This window comes from Camponotus vicinus, unplaced genomic scaffold, assembly GCF_025532165.1.
Source record: "Camponotus vicinus isolate PSW18456_S1 unplaced genomic scaffold, iyCamVici1.0 SCAF_1, whole genome shotgun sequence".
In the NCBI taxonomy this organism is placed as follows: domain Eukaryota; kingdom Metazoa; phylum Arthropoda; class Insecta; order Hymenoptera; family Formicidae; genus Camponotus; species Camponotus vicinus.
The window spans coordinates 21826994-21847838 of record NW_028141945.1 but is presented as its reverse complement, the minus strand read 5'-3'; the positions used below and the strand labels follow the sequence as shown (position 1 = coordinate 21847838).

At 33.2% G+C, this 20845-nt stretch overlaps 4 protein-coding genes across 16 annotated transcripts in view; 3 read left to right on the top strand and 1 right to left on the bottom strand.

The window, feature by feature from the left end:
• Sona (sol narae metalloprotease) overlaps positions 1–11773 on the top strand; it is a 47101-nt gene extending 35328 nt beyond the window's left edge. For 12 of the 13 annotated variants that reach the window (XM_083078467.1, XM_083078471.1, XM_083078473.1 and 9 more), the window contains 13 exons: positions 145–234; positions 2604–2802; positions 2948–3077; positions 3239–3368; positions 3647–3789; positions 6274–6329; positions 7903–8029; positions 8157–8321; positions 8628–8754; positions 8856–8960; positions 9255–9406; positions 9704–10104; positions 11065–11773. In XM_083078467.1, the coding sequence (XP_082934593.1) occupies positions 145–234; positions 2604–2802; positions 2948–3077; positions 3239–3368; positions 3647–3789; positions 6274–6329; positions 7903–8029; positions 8157–8321; positions 8628–8754; positions 8856–8960; positions 9255–9406; positions 9704–10104; positions 11065–11201 (1962 nt within the window). In that variant the 3' untranslated portion in view covers positions 11202–11773. Of the gene's footprint in view, positions 1–144; positions 235–2603; positions 2803–2947; positions 3078–3238; positions 3369–3646; positions 3790–4129; positions 4183–6273; positions 6330–7902; positions 8030–8156; positions 8322–8627; positions 8755–8855; positions 8961–9254; positions 9407–9703; positions 10105–11064 lie in introns of all 13 variants that reach the window. The other variant, XM_083078477.1, reaches the window with a different exon arrangement.
• A 138-nt stretch (positions 11774–11911) lies between these two features.
• On the top strand, positions 11912–17436 carry LOC145959533 (A disintegrin and metalloproteinase with thrombospondin motifs like). The gene is made up of 13 exons (XM_083078482.1): positions 11912–13575; positions 13684–13968; positions 14084–14173; positions 14253–14442; positions 14574–14667; positions 14755–14884; positions 15093–15241; positions 15341–15393; positions 15523–15796; positions 15870–15996; positions 16076–16189; positions 16323–16492; positions 16731–17436. The coding sequence occupies exons 1-12, from the start codon at positions 13516–13518 to the stop codon at positions 16473–16475; spliced, it is 1719 nt and encodes a 572-aa protein (XP_082934608.1). The 5' UTR covers positions 11912–13515; the 3' UTR covers positions 16476–16492; positions 16731–17436.
• On the bottom strand, positions 16538–18768 carry LOC145959530 (homologous-pairing protein 2 homolog). The gene is made up of 3 exons (XM_083078480.1): positions 18587–18768; positions 18157–18328; positions 16538–18085 (listed from the first exon to the last, which is right to left on the bottom strand). Exons 2-3 carry the CDS (start codon positions 18307–18309, stop codon positions 17636–17638), a joined length of 603 nt encoding a protein of 200 aa, XP_082934606.1. The 5' UTR covers positions 18310–18328; positions 18587–18768; the 3' UTR covers positions 16538–17635.
• Nd-39 (NADH:ubiquinone oxidoreductase subunit 39) lies at positions 18762–20811 on the top strand. The gene is made up of 7 exons (XM_083078479.1): positions 18762–18880; positions 19061–19269; positions 19377–19667; positions 19742–19908; positions 19987–20118; positions 20200–20389; positions 20488–20811. The coding sequence occupies exons 1-7, from the start codon at positions 18841–18843 to the stop codon at positions 20668–20670; spliced, it is 1212 nt and encodes a 403-aa protein (XP_082934605.1). The 5' UTR covers positions 18762–18840; the 3' UTR covers positions 20671–20811.
• Positions 20812–20845: the final 34 nt, after the last annotated feature.

Genomic DNA, 20845 nt, shown 5'->3' with positions numbered 1-20845 from the left:
TTGTCGCAAAACATTTTTAATAATCGAAAAACATGTAATTTTGCGGAGAGTTATGTAATTGTTTAATTATTTAGTTATTTAATATTACATATTTAATTATTATCTCTAAACCGAATTTTTCCCTAATTGTTGCTCTTCTTTTAGGTTGATGTAGATATCGGTGACATCTATCAAGACACGGAGAACATGGCTTCCATTCTACTACACCGAGACACGAATGGGAAAGTGCGCGTTGTAAGTGGCCATTCTTTCTTAATGTCCCTTTCGTCACCACCCCATTATTACGAGTCGTCTTTCGTCAATCCGACACGACTCGCTTAGGGTCTGTGTTATAATTATAGCAATATCGCAATTCGTTCTATATCACATAGTTGTAATATTTTTTAAAACAGATATATACAGATATATATAAAGTAATTATTAATACTGATATCAATTACTGATACTGATATCGATGAAAAATTCACGGTGGAAATTTATCAGATTTAGTGATTGATTGAAATTTATCAGATTTATTGAATTTTTTTTTGCAGGCAAGTTAAATCGCATAAAACATAATTTGTTTAAGAGAATACAGATTACCTCTTAATGCTTAACTTGTTAATTTTTATTAAATGAATATATCGAATATCGCAGAGATTTATTATAAGTAATTAAAATGTTGAGGTGCGAGTTTATCTCGCTGTTGCCAAACATTCGTAAATAAAATTTCTGGAATGCCGTCTCATCGAGTATAATTATCGTGATTTATGATAATTATATTTTATGGATAATAATACATAATCTAGCAATTTTTCTTTCCTCACAAAATAATCGTAAACTGCTCTATCATAATGATGAAAGCGTATTTAGTAAGCAATTTCGCAATTAATCATATTTTTTTCTTAAATCTGAGATATATATTTCTGTGGAAATAGAATGTCAATAGACATTTTTTTTATTATTATAAATGATCAGAAAATGCTTTTTGCGAATTAAGTTTGATAACTTTTCCTTTTTATTCAATTCTTCAAAGAAACTTATGTCTCAATCACAGTTATTGATATTTGATATTGAAAACTAAAAGATTACGTAGCTTAGGCTTTTGCATAATCATGAATATTATCGTCGTACGTATAATCGCGACGTTATACAAAGTGTGCAGCGAGGCATACAAGGCGAGGTTACTTAAATACCGCGATTTTGACATTTCCCCTTTGCGCTCGCAACCGGCGTTTTCTTCTCGGAATAAAGTCCAACATGAAGAAGATATATGGTGTGTCCACGAGATACAAGTCAATAAACTTCTCCTCGCATCTATCCTACCTTTCGCTGCGCTCTGCAATTTGGAGAGAGAAAGAAGGGAAAGACGTTGTTTCCAATAATTCCGCGTTCAAACGAGCGTGACTGATTTCTCTTACGAAGTTCTTATTAATTGCCGTTCTTATAAGGAAGCGATACTGCATACGATATTTTCCTCATATTTGCATTTAACACATACGTAAATTCGACGATACAAAATCTGCTTTACGTTGTGCCAGCAAATATCGCAATGATTCATATAATCGAGAAGCTTTTACCGAAGCTCTGAAATTTTGAAAGTTTCGAAAGTTACATGTACGAATTTGCATTATATTCAAAACGAGAATAAAAATTTGATCGCAATAATTTAATTGATGATTCTTAATTACCGTGTTAAAGTCTCGAGATTTTATGCAGAAATTATCTTGAACGTTAAGAAATCATGAATTGCCAATTCTTGAATATTCGCATATGTTAAAAATCGGAAAAAGATCGTTATATACGATCTCTAAATTACGTTGTTACGCGCGAGATCATTACGTTGCGATACAAATGTGAGTAATATACTTGGTATGCACATGCGGGGGTGAACGCACGAATATATAATTACAATTATGCGCGATATACCTTACAAGAATCGTGAAAGTTAATCGTTTAAAGTACGAAAGAACTTTTCTCTTATTCGTCCCACCTGCATAAGGATTTGCGACCCAGGCGACGATAGGATCAATCTCGCAACTCAATGGCGGTTTGTGCGTGGGAGTTTCGATGAAATTTTAATGAAGGCGAAACCCCGTAATGTCGTCCAAACGGACTTGTACGTAATATCGTTTGGTTACATAATAAGCCATATAAAAGCGTTGTTCTAAGTGACCCCTCGTAGTGTCCTGACCTTTCGCTTTCACTCCCCCTCTCTCGAAATCTGACCAATGCACCTCTCAGATTGAACGGTCGATCGTGTCCGGATCGAGAATATCGCGCTCGCGAAATAATTCGCCTCGCTGAAACGTTTATTCAAACCCCATGAAGGAAACGCTCGAGTTAACGCACCTCAACTAATGTAGCATGATTCATACATTCTAATATTTCTGTAGTTGAAGCATTACGTAGTTGGAAACATGCAAAGAGAGACATACAAATTTCAGATAATTTTAGATGTAACGTCATATGTTACATTTTTATGTGTCGAAAAATGTTTCGATAATTAAACGCAGTTATTTTAATTATTTCGAAATTAAAAAGCGCAGTTCAATCATATTTAATTTAATATTTTATGTAAACTATATTTTTTTAAATTTTTCTTTTGTTATTGTCTTTATCAGGACGGAACCATCGGTTCAGAATTAGTTATTCGACCACTGCCAGAACGAGTTCTACAGGAAGTAGTGGACGAGGCACCAGCCCTTCACGAACCCGAATTACTGCCCAATGTAACTAGAAACAAAAACTTAAAACGCACGAGTCATCATATCGTTTTCAAAAAAATCAATCGACCTGTCGGCGACGAGTATAACGATTTTTGTGAGTACATTATACATATGTTATCGAAATTTTTCCATCGATTCCATTTTGAATTTTACGAAAAATATATAAATTAATCTTTACATTAGATTGAATATTGAAAAAAGATATTGTAAAATTACAAATATAAGCAAATGTTTCGTAGCGTTTATGGAGCCGGATCATTTAGCCAAGAGGTATAGAAGCAAACGTTCGATCAATAATAGATCAAGGCGCGAAGCACCATACGTCATTTACCCGGAAATCCTCTGCATCGTGGATTACGATGGGTACAGGTGAGTCGACTAATATATCATCAAAGCTATTTAAAGCAGTGAATATTCACGGTCAAATAAATATTCTTTTCTTCGTATAAATATTCTACAAAAATTTACATTGACATTTATAATGTCGAATGCATCTATGCGTTTAAACGCAATATTCTCTCTCGTTTAAGGTTGCATGGCGGTGATAACGTACAGATAAAGAGATATTTCGTATCCTTTTGGAACGGAGTAGATCTGAGGTATAAGTTACTGAAAGGGCCAAAAATACGTATCAGTATAGCGGGAATAATTATTTCACGGGTAAGAAATCGTAGTGGAATTAATTTATTTGCCTCTAATAAACTATAATATTTTCCTTCCTAGTTAACGGAGAAATTTTTAAAAAAGTATATAAATATACAAATTTTATATAAATACAAATTTTCAATTTTTAATCTTATTTTTTATTTTTATTTTTACTTTTAATTTTGTCAAGTCTCATCAAAAGTCTTTAATTTGTTAAAAAATTTGCAATTTAAATAGAATGCGACAATTAATTATCTTATATATGAATAAAATTGTATTATGTTATATTCAAGGGACGAGACGCGACACCGTATTTAGAAAGAAATCGCGTGGGAAGAGACGCAATCGACTCGGCAGCTGCTCTGACTGACATGGGCAAATACCTTTTCCGGGAGAGGAGACTTCCTGTGTACGACATCGCTGTTGCCGTTACAAAGTAAGAGTGTCCAATTCATAAAGCGCAATTTATACTATAGCAATTACATTAACTCAAATCAGAAAAGAATGCCCACAGCTGAAAGACGATGCTCTCCGACAATCCAGACTTTTTTTATTCATTATTTCCAACAACGAGCATTTTATTAACTCTATGACGTAACGGAGAAACATGATACGGTAATGCATCGTGAGTTCAGCACTGGATTCCTTAGTGTAAACGTATATTAATTAATTTCAATATTTTCTCCGTTTCTCCTACATAAATGATAATATTATTTATAGTTCTCACATTTTATTCATGATAATTTCATACTCTCGATTTTTATTCCGCAAAACAGGTATGATATGTGCCGTCGTAGGAAAGGCGGCCGCTGCACTAAGGGAACTGCCGGTATGGTTTATTATATAGTGATCACACATGCTTCATTTTTTTTCTAAACTTTTATAATACATTTTTTACGGTACAGCATCCTCGCTAGCTTGTATATAGTTTATCGGTATTATTGACGGTACACATAATAATGGTATCTAACGGGTAGTAGCGTTATTAGCTCTTAAGGAGTCTCTCGAGGAAGATATTTTGTATGTAAGAATCAGCATGCATTGCTTAATATTTTAATTCAGTAGTGCATCGTGATAGCGAAAAAAATTGTCATTCCTAATAACTCGGAACAGGAATATCTTCCTCGCGTGACTTCGTAATGTACAGGCAACGAGTGAAATTAGGGACTTGCAATAAATTAGCGTGACAATGCACCAGAATCACCAGAGCTTCTTATGCACACGCTCGAACGAGGAACGGGTATGGTACCACTAATATTAATTTAATTAACAACACGTGATTATCTCATGAGTGGATTACCGTAATATCGCGCACGAAAACTTCCGGATAGCCATAAATTTGAAAGAAAAAAACGTATCACTAAATATATCTGAAAATATCACGCATTTCTAAACGGGTCCTTTTAACATTTGCATCAACAAGTCGTAAAAATCAACTTGAGTCTCCTATGACTCTTTAAAAATGTTTATACAGTGGTTCGCAATTCAAATTATTTATATAAACTACATAAATTTAAACTATCTAAATTGCATATATTTGCGTAAATTAAGAGTTGAAAATACATATAAAATATTCTTTTTTTTTGACGGATTTGTTTCATATTAGTCAGAAATATTTTACAATATTCCCAAAAATCAAATGTAAGAAGATGTATAAAAAAAATAAAAGATATTAATATATTAAAGATGTTAATATATTAATATATTAAAATCTACTCAAAGGCTACAATTGAATCTAAAAATTATCTTAATGTTGAATTTTATTCAATTAAAATTTGCATTGTATTTCAGAACTTTTACGTCATTAATCATAATTATTATACTTAAAACTATTGTAAATTAATAGATTAAAAGAGAGAGAGAGAGAGAGAGAATAAAAAGGAAAATAATAAAAAGCAATTTGTATTCATATTGAATCTTAATTTATGTAGATTTAATGTGACTATAGCTTGTTAGACGAATAATTTTGTGGATGCCTCTTTAGATTATGAAGGATTATAGCTTGCGCACATGAAATCTCATGCGCAAAATCGAATGCGATAAATCGAATACGCGTTTTTCTTTATTCGTGTATTTCTTTATTCTATTCCGTTGACAGGTAGCATTTCGATTGAAATGCTACTTTGCAATCGCACAAAATTGATTAATCGATTTCGACGCGCGCACGTGCGATGCAAGCGATCACCGCTTAATCGACGATTATTTACTTATGCACCAGGATTGCGTAGTATGTTTTCACTTTTACTTTTTATTTAATATTTCAAAACACACATATGCTTCCGCAACACGTGTGTATCTTTGAGATACACGCCCTTTGCCTCCGGTGAGAACGGTTTTTCACGCGGAAAATTTTTAATTGAAGGCTGAAACCGGTACAATTTCGGTGCGTTTAAGTCCCTACGTAAAAATGGTCCTCGCATCCAACGATTTTATTCATCACGAATAAATATAGACGTCATTTCTTTCACGTATCTATAGTACCGAAATTTGTCACCTCGCCAAAATTATACCAGTTTCAAACGACGTCTTGCGACAGTTTCGCTTCGCGGGTGGTTGCTTTCGATCACACGCAAATCGGCATTATTAATGGTCGCGTAAGCACTGTCGACTTTTTTCCAAAGGTAATATTACAGGGTAATATTACACTTTTTATACGGTAGAGGTTTTCTCGAGAGGATGATTATCACTCATATTTTGAAATCCAGAGAAATATATGAATCGTCATATTTCATCTTCCAGCTTTCGTCCTGGCGACGAACACGGTTCCATGTCCTCATGCTTTCTTCTTTTTTTTTTATTTTCTTATTTTTGCACAGTCGAAAGAACTGATTCGAGCGGCCGTCTGTCCCGTGACCAGGTCAGAAACATTTGCCGGACATGAATTTATATGATAAAGAGTATTTTTGTTATTGCATTACAGATTAGATATGTGCAGGAGGCAATACGCGAATGATGTGTGCAATAGAGGAACCGCAGGTATGTTTTTTTCTCGGATCAAGAAGAAGAAATTTTTTTGTTTTAGCTTCCCCAACTTTTAAGTCTTGCACTTTTCAATCTGAATTTCTAGATATTCAAGAGAAAGGGAGAAAGAGAGATTTGCGAGAATATTAAATTATAGACATGTAAATTAAATAAAAATGCTAGAAATAGAAATTAAAAAAAAAATCTATTACATTTGTCGGATGTCAAGATTTCTATCTTTGCATTTATATTTTACCGTTTTGAATTTCTTGAAACTTTTAGGAAACAATTCAAAAAAAGCTTGCTTTATATATATTTTTATTTATCTAAATATACTTTCTTCTAATGGGTGTGTCTTATACTCTTCTCTTCTTCATACGCGAATCATACAGATTGCAATCCAGCAATGAAAATTGCGTCAAGCAATTGCCTCTTTCGAACTCTGCTGTTTCCTCGCACAGTCGCTTAAACTTTACTTCTATATGTGTTTATATCTATTGCATATATATGCTAGGTCTCAATATCTACAATGGCGGATCCGAGATATTTTTCGGCTATGAAATTTGATAGTGCTTTTATATTTTACATAAGAAGATGATCAATATATAAAAAATAAATCCATGAAATTTAATTAAATATCTTTTAATATTCGATTATAATCCGCCACTGTATCTTTTACACAAACTATTACTATATTTCCGCATTTATGTACATACATTATTTCATAGTTTTATACATTGAAAATCGTTCTTAAATTTGATCACACAAATTTGATCATTCCTAACGAAAAGCACATCGTCGCCAAAGAGAAACGATCGTTCAAAATTCAATTCTCTGATACCGTTTTCTTTTTTTTACATCATCTATACATACTCTTTGTTCTAAATAATCTTTCCCGAATAATTCACGACTCTTGTATCTTTGGCTGCATTACTGTCACGGATCGTGGTTTTTGGTAAGTCTTTGAAATCACAGCAACTCTAAATACGTCGAGAGATGTATCTTCCATGCCCATATATACTTCGATATCGAATCGGGGAGAAATCGGGGGGAGCGAAAGGGATGACATTCTAATCCGGCCGATTCGCTACATAAATATTCCTTAAACTACATGATATCTCTGATATTCCGGCTAATTCTCTCGTTAACTAATTAGACGCGACGAATTAATGCCGGATGCATGCCGCATATATGTATATCGTTGACAACTTAACTTTAACACACTCACTCGAACGAATTAATATTATTAATATTATTAATATTATTAATTCTCGTAACTCGAACACTCTCAGATACAATAATATTTATGGCAAATTAACCACAGGCGCGCTTCTTCATCCTGAACGTAAATATCAGAACTCGATTAATAAAATCGATCGATTATACTCACAAATACTTCGATCGAATACTTGTGCGAGTTTATGGTGGAGATACGCTTCTACGCCAGCTTCGCTGGTCAGATACTAATTTAATGAGACAGCTTGTTTAACGCCAACAATTTTAATAGTAACGAATGCATTTTGTTCGAGGTGCTTATTGAAGGAGAACAAAGTATTGCAACGCGTTAAAAGATCTCTTCTGCGTACAGGATTCGCCTACGTTGGCGGAGCGTGCGTCGTGAATAAACGTCTCGAGAAGGTGAATTCGGTCGCTATCATCGAGGATACCGGTGGATTCAGCGGTATCATTGTCGCTGCGCACGAGGTGGGCCATCTGTAAGCACTCGAGATTATTTTGCTCACGAATCTCTTCCCTTATCTTTTCTATCCACTTGTTTATACCTGTGTCTATCAGTCCTTTTACCTGAGAAAATCGATAATATCGTATACGATTGCGTTGTAGATTGGGCGCCGTTCACGACGGTTCACCTCCGCCGAGTTATCTAGGTGGACCAGGCGCCGAGAAGTGTCGATGGGAAGACGGATACATCATGAGCGATCTTAGGCACACCGAGAAAGGCTTCAAATGGTCGCACTGCAGCGTGTCCTCCTTCCATCACTTTTTAAAGTAGGTAATCTCCGCGTAGCATCAATCCTAAAATTTCGATTTACTATTTTAAAAAATTACTTGTAGATAAATTTTCTTTATTTGTTCTTTTATAATCATTTTTCTTGATTTTGTAAATGAACTTTAATGGGTACAATAGTGTGATTAATGTGTAAAAATTTCGACAATTATTATAAAATAATATATCGTGTACATTTAATCATTTTTTAAAATAATATTCACTGCTAGGCATTCTAAATTTTATAAAAAAAAAAACAAATAGTAACGCAAGTTTTGATAAGTCCATTTTATTCTCTTGATTTTCAGTGGTGATACAGCGACCTGCTTATACAATGCGCCTCACGAAGACGAGGCATTGCCCAGAGTACTTCCGGGAAAACTTTTATCCTTAGATGCGCAATGTCGGAAAGATCGTGGAACAAGCGCTTGTTTCGTACGTTTTTATTGTCTTTATACGTGCACTACAAATTTTACAGTAATTTCCTAGTTAATTTATACACTTCACACATTTACATTTTATGTTCATTATTTTAGAAAGACGACCGGGTTTGCGCTCAGCTGTTCTGTTTCGATGCTGGATCCGGATACTGCGTGGCGTATCGTCCAGCAGCAGAAGGGTCGCCTTGCGGGGATGGTCAGGTAAGATAAATTAAAATCTGCATGCTTTAATGATATTTTCTCGCTTCAAAGAAACGCATTTATAATATTTTTCTATAAAAATTTCATAATACAGTTTGTTATAATGTCACGATACAACTACCGCATGCTTGTAATGCGTAATTAACAGAAGTGATCTCATAAATCTTGACAGATACGTGAACTAGTGGCACGTTATTGCGTTATGTAATTTCATGAGTCGAGATAATGTAATTCCCTATGTTGCCCCGGAATTTCTTTGCACAGTTGTTTAATCATAATGATGTTGATTTTCAGTACTGCCTGAATGGAAAGTGCGTGGCGGAGCACGAGAACATAATACCGGATTATACGCAGAACATTCCGACCTACGTACGTCGAGACAGCATATTCAATCCTACGCTGCATAATAGACCGATATTCGCTCAGTACAACAACACAGACTACAGGTAATACAGATGGATTCTTTCTTTTAATTCTCATAACAGGAATCGCGCGTATTGCATAGATAGATTTTTATTAACTCTTTAATGTGCAGTGCGTGTTGAAACGATTACACTGGAAATTTATACATTTAAACAGAAATTTTTACATTATATCCTCGATTAAGGATCGTGAATCAACGTATCTATAATAAAAGGCAGCTGTTGATATGTCATTTAACAGAATACAATGCAACATACGTAAATATATAGCTTTATGCTGCAGCGCATTATGTAGTAATGCCATAATGATATGCTACACAGGTATCCATGGGAATCAACGGCACTGAGCACATCATTATCGAGCATAATCACGTTGACGACACCGACGACAATAACGACACTGTTAGTTAATCCTTACAAACACGTCGTAGTTCCAGTCGTAACTACGCTGTCGAAATATACACAGACAACTCCTAATAATTTATACACTGATCGTTATAAGACTAAATATAATAATAATAATAATGATATCGGCGCTGATGACAGCATCAGCACCACCACTCGGAGAAGCGTTACCAATTTCTTCAACTCGTACTACACTGTCAATAGCACTCCAAAGGTCACTAATGCTCTGAAAATTAATCCGTTCAAGTATAAAAGCGTGATGTCACTTTCTACGACGACCAAAGGATATCAGAACGGCCTTCAAAATGACGGCCGCGGTAAGAAGAAATCTGAATTAGATTTGTATCATCGCGCTAATTTTTTTCTCTCTGTCTCCTCAGGGTCGAGTCTTTAACTTTTGCATGTAATCATTTCTTGTCGTTAATGTTTGTACGGAATCTGATATATAGTTTTCTCTTCCTATGTATCTTCTATTTTTCGACGAATTCTAGAGTTGTGAGGAACTTTTCGAGAGACATTGGTTCCAACATGTCTACGTTCTTTTGTTGGTTTTGTTCGGAGACATTTTCATTATTTTGCATAATATATTTGTTTTATTTTTGACTCTCTCTCTCTCTCTCTCTCTCTTTTCTATGTTACTAATGGAATATGAAAAGAGTATATATTATAGATTTTTCTCTCATATACGATTGATCTCATAAATCAATGAGAATCTGATAATTATCGTTAATTCCTTCTATTTCCTTAACACATGTTCTCAATTATTATCTTCAGAAACAAAAGATAATAATATCAATCAAATTAATACAAAGATATATATTTTTCGGAACAATTTTTAATCGCAGATTTTTTAAATAAATGAGAAATAGTTTTATTAATCCGATAAAAGTGTAAAACACATCTGTATATTTTCGTTGTTTCTTCGACAAAAATGCACATAAGCATTACAAGAGTCATATCGCTCCTTATATCTCTTATTCTCTCGAATTCACTAGTAGGACAGTGAGAAACATATATGTATAATATCTGTATATATGATACCTGGAGATACACACACATACATATTTACATATACAGAAAACAAACAATAGTATATAATGGTCTTTCTATTATGGGGTACTAATATAATCTTACATTTATTATACGGAACTTATAATCCTCTGTTTTAGGCTAATACACAACTACACTAATCGAATACATCCTATTTTAATTTGCGTTGTTTGAAATCATGTCCTGCATATAATAATTGTATATAATAATCATCCGTCTGCTTTCAGGAACAGAGGCCGGTGAATGCACGGACGTGGGGTCAGATTGCGCGGAGATGATCGACAGGCTGAGAACATGGCTGTGCCATCTACAATCTGTGAAGAATCGCTGCTGCGCGTCCCTGAAAACTATCTGTGCTGACTAATGTAATATGTAATGATATAAAAAAAAGAAAAAGAATAATCAGTTTGACAATTTGCTCAGTGACGTCACGCTTAAACGCTCGCCACAGGGATACTGTCAAACAAATTGTTTCGCTGTCGTGACACATCCGGAAAAAGCACTGACGCAAAAGAAGAAACCCGAATAGAGAATTTATTCCTTTCCTCGTTATTTTTCTCTCCTTTTCTCGGAAGAACCGTCAATGCCTTTATATCGTTCTTCGATTGCTACTCTCCAAGTAGCTCATACTTCTAGATATAATTTGTTATGTTGTAATACCGCGAAAGCTTCGCAACAGGTATATCGAATGTAGCGAATATAAAAAAGCAAAGCGGACTATCAATTGGTAATGATATTTCGGCTACGTTTATATTTATTCGATGTAAGGAGCGATCTCGCAAAAGACTCGTTACAGGCACAGGTGCGTCATGCGTATGTTGCAAGCGCAAGCGTGCGCGCGCGCGCGCGCGGGCACGGATGGAGCTTAGAAATAACGGAAATTGTATAGCGCAAGACAATAAATGGGAATAATTAAAAACTCTCTTTCATACCTTATACATCTATGTACAATTATTTAATTTATATAGCAATATCTGTATCGCGCTTTCTGGAATACTTCAGAGAGAGAAACCTTTATCATTATTCATATATTATTCATATATTAAATAGAATAGATCTAAAAGAAAAAGTTGAATAATTTAATGAAATATCATATATTTATTATTAACATATAATTATTATTTATGCCAACAATCATATTTCAAAAATAGATATAAAAGAATATAAAAGTATGAAAATGATATTTCTTCCTCTCAATATATCATAATGTAATTATTTTAAGTAATTACATTAGAATAATATAATAATTATTAAAATCAATAAATACAAGTTTTCAAGAAAATATTCATTTGGCTTTTTCAGAAATATATAGATAAGGAAAGATTAATTTCTGTTGCATCGTTCTTTATCGCGAAGAACGCATTGCCGCATTCTACGTGGCGAGTTATCTAAAAAATGTACGGAGTCTTTTGAAATGAAAAGATAAAAAGTATTCTGGAGAGTATTTTGGAAAAAAATAAAACAGCTGCTTACGTAAACGAAAGCAGAATTACATTAGTCCTTGTATGAAAAATTTTGTTGACGGGTTCTGCAGCCACTAAGATCTGCAGTAAAGTAGCTGCAGATGATTGATGATTAATGACAAAAATAAACGTTGTATAAGCGCAATGTCAAATTTTTTTAACCGATATATATGATTTTATATCAATATAATCACGTATGCAGTGCGATTTGCAATTATGAGATGATATATGTCCGCACACACACATATATAAGGTGTATATATGTTCGTAGCGCATGATTTATTTGGCAGTCGGCAGACGCACAAAAATATGTCGCACAAACATCATAAACCGCTATAATGAGATTGAAAAGACAGGACTGTGCGCGTGATGTCCTTCGAGAAAAATAATAATTATTTATGTAAATTCTTAAACAAGCGCGTCAATCATATATGGATCGATGTCTCAAATATCAGCGAAGAATCTTTTTACACAATTATCGCTCTTTTTACACTATTTTATAATTAGCTTCTTTTTTGAAAAGTTAGACAGAATTATTGACATCGATGACGTTATTAATAGCTTATTATTAATAGCTTCAAACTCAAGGCGTTTATCACGAATAGCTATTTAGCGATTCTCTACTTGTTCATTTTTTAAATATCTTGAGAGGTCCATTTATTTTACTTAATTTCCGTCCGTATTTTCTTACTCTTTTATCTTCTTGTAAACTTTTTATCAGACATTCTACAGTCAATCTTTATTGTAAAACATGTTATTTTAAATAATGGAGAAAAATGAGACAAACTGTAGACCAATGCATCAAATTTAGAATATGATTTAATTCACTGCGAATATTATTACGTCTGTATGTATGTCATCTGTCATGCAAAAGAATTATGAATTTGTATAAAATTCTTTCTTGATTATCGCGCAGCTCTCCCAAGTGTGTATATATACAAGTGTTTCGTCTATAATGTGCGAGCAAATTAAACATTGGCCGGTTAATTTATATATTGGAACGCGAAATAGGTCCCTTTCGAGTATTCGAGCTACGGACTCTCTCGCAAAAGGTCGGGTAAGCCACGGATATTCGCAAATATCCGAGGTACCGCGCGCTTGCACGCGAGAGAGATCGCAGTTTGCGGATCATTTTAGTTTGAAGTGCATCATCGATTACATATTATTCGGGGAAATTTCTAAAAATCGCGTTCCTCGCGATCCTACTAATAGAAAATGCTTTTCGCGATATTTCTGTTATATCTGAGCGAAGTACCGTTCATACAATGCAAGCAGGTAATTTTAATGCTTAAAGTAATATCTCTGGTTCATTTCGCGATTGAAAGCCACGTAAACAGAGATAGAGTAATATGAAATATTAGCAATTAAAGCACATATTTTCAGCTTCACGAATATATGACGCCGGGTGAAGTGATGTCTGTTTTCCACACCTTGCCTCATCTTGTACCTAAATACGAAGTAGTTCCCGTATTACGTCGTTTGAAAAAGAAATTGGGAGCGAAACATGAAGATAATACATCCGAGATAGAGTTGAAAGCATTCAACGAAAGCGTTAGATTGTACTTGAATCCAACAGAAGGTATTCTTGCCAGCGAGGATACACCTGTATGGACCGTCACGTCCGATTCGGAGGCACCCGAAGGATTACTGTACAAGCAAGTACCCTCGGTATGTTCGATTTACCAATTTGAGAACGCAAAATCATATGATATATCCTTTAATTATTCTATATCCAAGGGATAAATGCGAGAAAAAATTCACTGATTAATTATCTCTGTTGCAGGCTATGAAATATATGGGGATACCGCTCCAAGATGTATATACCTCAAGCGCAGTTGTATTGACACCCACTCCAGATGGTCAAGTGCATTTGGTAAGGAATTTTGAATCTTTTAAAATATTATTATCGAGGCTTTTTTATTTGTTTTACTTTATTCGATTTTTCATTGCAGGATGGGGTGCTGAACAATTCACTCGTCATAAAATCTCTGCCGCCTCGAATCCTGAAGGAAGTCGCCTACGGAGGACATAATCTCTACGAGCCGCATCATACGAAGAATATAACAAACGATGACGGATTCGCTCATACGCATCATCATGTGGTGTACAAAATGTCTCCGTCGAATCAATACAATGATTTCAGTAAGCTTAGAAATATCTATATGAAAATTTGAATATATTCTGTATTGAATTTGTCAATTTATTTATATATCTCTTTTTTTATATGTGTTCTAATAAACTAATTAATATACATTTTTCCCGACATTTTTCAGAGATTACAGATCCTAAAAATCATAGAGCGAAACGTAACGCTCCGGACGTCATTTATCCTGAATTCATAATAGTGATTGATTACAGACTATACAAGTAAAAATATATCTAATTAAAAAAATATCTAATGGTAATACAATCGTAAATTATAAGAGAAATATATAATTACATTTTATTATATAGTTTACTTGGTGGAAATATCGAGAAGGCTTTAAGATATTTGCTCGCATTTTGGAATGGAGTCGATTTAAGATATCGTTTATTGACAACGCCTAAAATTCGATTTCATATTGCAGCAATAATTATAGCCTTGGTATGTTTTAACTTGGTGTATCTTTATCAAATTTTCATATATAATTTTACGTAGAGATTTTTTCTGATTATATGTATATTAAAAATGAAAATATAATAATTTTTAAATCGAATATATAATATATATATACGTTTTTATATATTTATATTTATTTTCAAAAAATATAATAAAAATAAATATATTTTAATATAATAATCTTTTCATTTAGGATAATGACGCAACTCCGTATCTGGAAAAGAGTCATTTCGAAGAATCGTCCGTAGATGCGGATCTCGCTCTACGCGCCATGGCAGATTATTTTTATCGCGAAGACAGATTCCCCACAGATTTTTATGACATTGCGATTACTTTGACGACGTAAGTGTACTTCTTCGTTTCTTTATATATTAATTTTATACTAAAAAATCATATACGATATACGATAAAAAAAATATAATGCACGATTCATCGTTGCAGATTGGATTTATGCAATATGATTACTGACGACTTCTGCGATACGTCAACTTTGGGTAAGTCTACTAACGTATCATATCAAGTGCGCGAATTATTATCAAATATTCTTTCCTTAATTACCTATACATTAATTTTAATTATTCAAAAAAATAAAAAATATGAAATAATGAAAAATTTTGTCGCAGGATACGCGTACGTAGCTGGTGCATGTGACAGAAACGCAACAAAACACTCGTCCGAAGCTGTAGGCATTGTGGAAGACAAAGGTGGATTTGATGGCATAATCCCTACAGCTCACGAAATCGGTCATTTAATAGGAGCACGTCACGATGGTAATCCTAAAGGCGCTGCAGATTGTCCGCCTTTCGACGGCTTTATCATGACTAGTGGGCTTATGTTGCACGAGAATGGCTTCGAATGGTCCTCATGTAGCATAAACGCATTCCACGATTTTATCAAGTACGCATATATCGGATAATTTATACATTTATTTACTTTTGAAACGAATATGCATGAGAAATTTTTGTTTCAGCGAGGACAGAGCCAAGTGCCTTTACAATGAGCCTATCTTGAGTAAACAGGTGCCGCGTACTTTGCCCGGGAAACTGGTGAGTTTAGATGAACAATGCAAGAGGGTTTTCGGAACATTGGCATGCAATGTAAGTTTAATACACGCAAAATGTCTGTAATATGTGAATTATTTGCGCGAGTGTATAGCTCATGTTTCTGCTTTTACAGAAAGATGCTACAGTTTGCACTCGCTTGGAATGTGAATTTCCTGGATTTGAAGGCAGCGGCTTTTGCAGGGCAGCGGCTCCAGCAGCGGAAGGATCTCCATGCGGAGACGGCTTGGTGAGACTAAAATTGTTACATTTTTAATCCATTACACAAATCGTTGTTATATAATCGCGCTGCTAATTATTAAAAAATTATTATTAACAATGTTATATGCTTATTTAATAATTTGTATTCAACATTTTTATAGTTCTGCTTAAATGGCAAGTGTGTACTGGAAGGAATGGTTAAGGATCCAAAGAAGAAGTATATACCGAAATTCATTGTTCAAAAGATCAAGGAAATTCCGTGGATTTCCAATTTGCTGAAAAGATTGAAGAGACTGAATATTTTCAGAAATTAAATGTACATGTTGTTAAGGTAAATTTTTAATTTATTGATATTGTATCAAGAAAAAAGCGCGAATATATATTTTAAAATTTATTTGAATTAATTACATTTCCACAACAAAAAAAACATTCTCATTTTACTTTCACTATTATATATGTAATTACAATATGATATTCAATACTTGACATATAGATTGAATTTTACAGCAGAAAATAAGAGATTTTTTGATAAACAATTTATAAGATAAGACTTCTAATCTGTGTTACAGGACATTATATATACTGACATATTATCACACTCCACGGTGCTGTTGTTTTAATGAAATGCTACATAAAAAATACAAACAAAAATTTAATGTTCAAGACACATTCTTAAGAATGTTACTATATTCCATTCTGATTGAAACTTTGTACATAATAGTCTATGCTTGTAAATACATAAGGAATTATGTATGCACACATAATTTGCAAAAATATCAGAATATATATATCAAGGATCTGAAAATTATTACATATTCTCTTTCAGTCACATATTATTAAGCACATTTTTATTTGTTGTTATATATTTAATCACACTTTAATGTAAATGTTTTTATATTCTCTACATTAAATATCTCGATATTCAAATCATAAACCAAAGTTTAGTAGAGCTCAAATTTCAAAATTAAGAAAGTGACTGACTGATCAACTATAAATGTTTTCATTTCTACAAATAAAGCAAATGTAATAGTTTTAGAATGTGTTATATATGATATGCATATTTACAAAAACAAAAAAAAAAGAATGTAAAATGAAATGTAACGAAAAGCATACAAAATAAAAGTTGACTTATCTATCATACAAATTGAACGTTTAAATAATACTGGCAATGTTCATATACACATCATTTAGCATCTTAAAGTAATTCTACTTAAATAATATCAATGGTACAAATATTAACACATATTCTCTTGGCACAAATAAATAGCGTATTCACTTCTTATAACATGTAAATAAGAATAATTTAATTTAGCATTTGAAAAAAAAACTTAAATAATTTTAATATAAACACACACTACTTGTTCTATTTTTTGTGTATTATATAGAAATGTCATTTTATATAAGAGAACGTAACAAAATATAAAAAAATAAGACAAAATATAACAAAAAAAGTTATCAACTCTTTATTGATTTATTATGTTGTTGGATCTATGCCTATTTCATCGTATAGTTTGTCTTTACTACCAGGATAATTATCCAGAATGCAATCTATTATCTCGGTGACTATCTTTTTCCTTTTCAAATATGTACGTGTGTATTCGTCCAGAGTCTCTTGTGCCTTCCGTTTAGATGTTGAATGATCATGCAAGTCTACAGTATCGCTATTTTCTATCATTTCATCTAATTTATGTGTTAACTCTTTTATATTTTGCTGCAATGTAACTTTTTCTTTTTGTGCATCTTCCAATGTTAGACTGGATTTCAAGGAAGATAAGAGAGCCTCTTGTTCTTTCATTTCTTTCAAAATTTCTTGATATTTATTCTCCTTGGCACGACTTTGCGCTTCTTTGTCGATCCTTAATGATTCATCAGTGTCATATGTTGAATCTTGGACGACACAATAGATCTTATACTTGCCGTAAACCTAAAGATACAATAAGAATGGATTATTTTTCAAAAATATTTTACATTCTTCATTATTATGGATATATTTACTTTTTCAAATAGCTTCTTATCCACTACTAATTCATCAACAGCCTTTTGAACTACAGTTTTGCTATATTTATTATCCAAATTTGCAAGTATATCATTCAAATTATGAGGTTTATTTTCCGTCTTCATATAATTATATACAGCTTCCACAGCCATTATTATATCTTATTATATCCTAGAATAAAATTGAGGTATACATTATATCGCAAAACATAATCGTTTGAAATATTGCGATAGAAATGGTAGCTTAAAATAATAAGGTAGCTTAAAATAATAATAAAATAAAAAATAAAAAAATAATGAGTTATATATATTTTATAGCAAACTACACATATACATTAGACGCAAATTGCAAAATATATATATAAGTTGACACTTTGAAGTTGACATATCTATATCAGCATATATGCAAAAAGTATTAATTAATACGAACCGATAAATGCAAGAAAAGCGTATTTAATAATAGAAAATTATTTTCTTTCCGTCGATTCGATTCGTTTTATTTATTTGTTCACTGATATTTGCTGGCGGAATTTGCGAAAGAATCTCCACTCAATTCACCGGTAATGTAGTTTAATATTTCTTTCACTCTTAGTGCATCCCTTTTCCACAGGGTGGAAAAGGGCGCTGTTGCGTCTGCAATCTGTCCATATGATCCATATATACAGCTGATGATGGCCGATAAAGATGGCCGCCTTGATTCCAAGATTCACTCTGCAAGCAGCAAGTAAATGTCATTTATTTAATATATTTTGTGATATGATTTAGCCTTTTTTTCGAGATTGAATTATTTAAGTATACTTTATGAAAAAATTATCTGCAATTCTTTCTCGTTCATACCTATGTATGTGACACATTGATTAGCAATTACATAACTAACAGTTTACATTTGTTGTGTATATTTCAGAAAAGCAGACAACATGCACCGCAGTCGTTGCGTTGCAGACGAATCATTATTCGTCAGAGCCACGAATCATAACACATCCCACTACTGCTTCCTTGAAAAGAGGTACGGGTGGTCGTAGTTCCTTCAATGGGATAGTGTGCACAGTATTTGGCGCAACTGGATTTGTTGGACGCTATGTGTGCAATCGTCTTGGCAAGATTGGCACACAGGTATGTATAATAATATACTAAAATATAAAAACAATATCACACTTGTCATATTATTATAACGCTTAAAATATAATTCAGTTAACTTCTTGATTGACGATTCTTTGCAGCTAATACTGCCCTACAAATGTGACATGTACAAATGTTTGCCTTTAAAACTATGTGGGGACCTTGGGCAAGTCTTGTTTCACCCATTTCATCTACGTGACGAGGATTCAATAAGAAAATGCATCAAGTATTCCAATGTTGTTATTAATCTAATTGGACGAGATTGGGAAACCAGAAACTTCACCTACCATGAGGTGCATGTTGACGGAGCCAGAAGGCTCGCTAGACTGTGCAAGGAAGCTAATGTAGAACACTTTATTCATGTGTCAGCTTTAAATGTGGACAGTGATAAGGTAAACTGATATCTTTATGTTATATTAATATATTAAATCTTAATATTTTAATATTTTCTTTCTATCTGTATTAGACATATGTGTTGAAAGATGGATCTCGATTTCTGCATACAAAATTGGAAGGTGAGCATGCAGTGCGAGAAGAATTTCCAGAGGCTACAATTATTCGGCCATCAGACATATGGGGTCAAGAAGATCGATTTTTGCGTGTCTACGCTGGTATAATGAGACATCATTTCAGGTATGTAATTTGTGTGGAAATAAATTTTCCAGCAGTAAACTACAATTGCTGATATCCAATAATTTTATTTTCTTATAGGACTATACCGATATGGGAAAACGGTGAAGCGACAGAAAAACAGCCAGTAGCTGTATATGATGTTGCTGGAGGTATTACGGCTATTGCAAAAGATCCTAAAAACACTGCTGGCAAGATTTATCAGTTTGTTGGGTAAATATAACATATTTTTCATATCACAATCTTACATCACATTAAATCCGTTTTGTAAAATGTAATATTATATTTGCACAGACCGAAACGTTATAAATTTTCTGAATTACTTGATTGGTTCCATCGAATACGGATGCACGATCCAGCAGATTATGGTTACAGAAGAATAGATTTGAAATATGCTCCATTGTTTAAACTTAAGCTTACTTTGAACGAACTCTTCAGCACTGCATACCCTCTAGGATTTGTACAATGGGAACTTTTGGAAAGAGTATGTTTCTCTTATATTACAAGTATAAATGCTAATATACAACTTAAACACTCTATGTGTTATTTAATAATTTAATAAAATAAATTTGCTCTTTATAGGAAGCCATATCCGATATAGTATCAAAAGAACTGCCAACTCTAGAAGACCTTGGTATTACATTAACAACAATGGAATCACGAATGCAATGGGAATTGAAGCCGTGGCGTAAAGATCCTCAATATATGGAAAGTGTTGGCGAGTTCGACCCTATTCCGGATCCACCAACTGTTGCAGTTCATTAAATATCTCAGAAATGTGCTAGGTTAAAATACAAATAGAACGGAATATGTACTCTTACTGCTAAGTGATATTGTAAAGAGTATATATTGTCAATATTAAATATAACGCGGTTAATTAAATATATATTAAATTATTTAAATATATATGTTCCAGCTGAATTTGATCAAATTTTAAGTA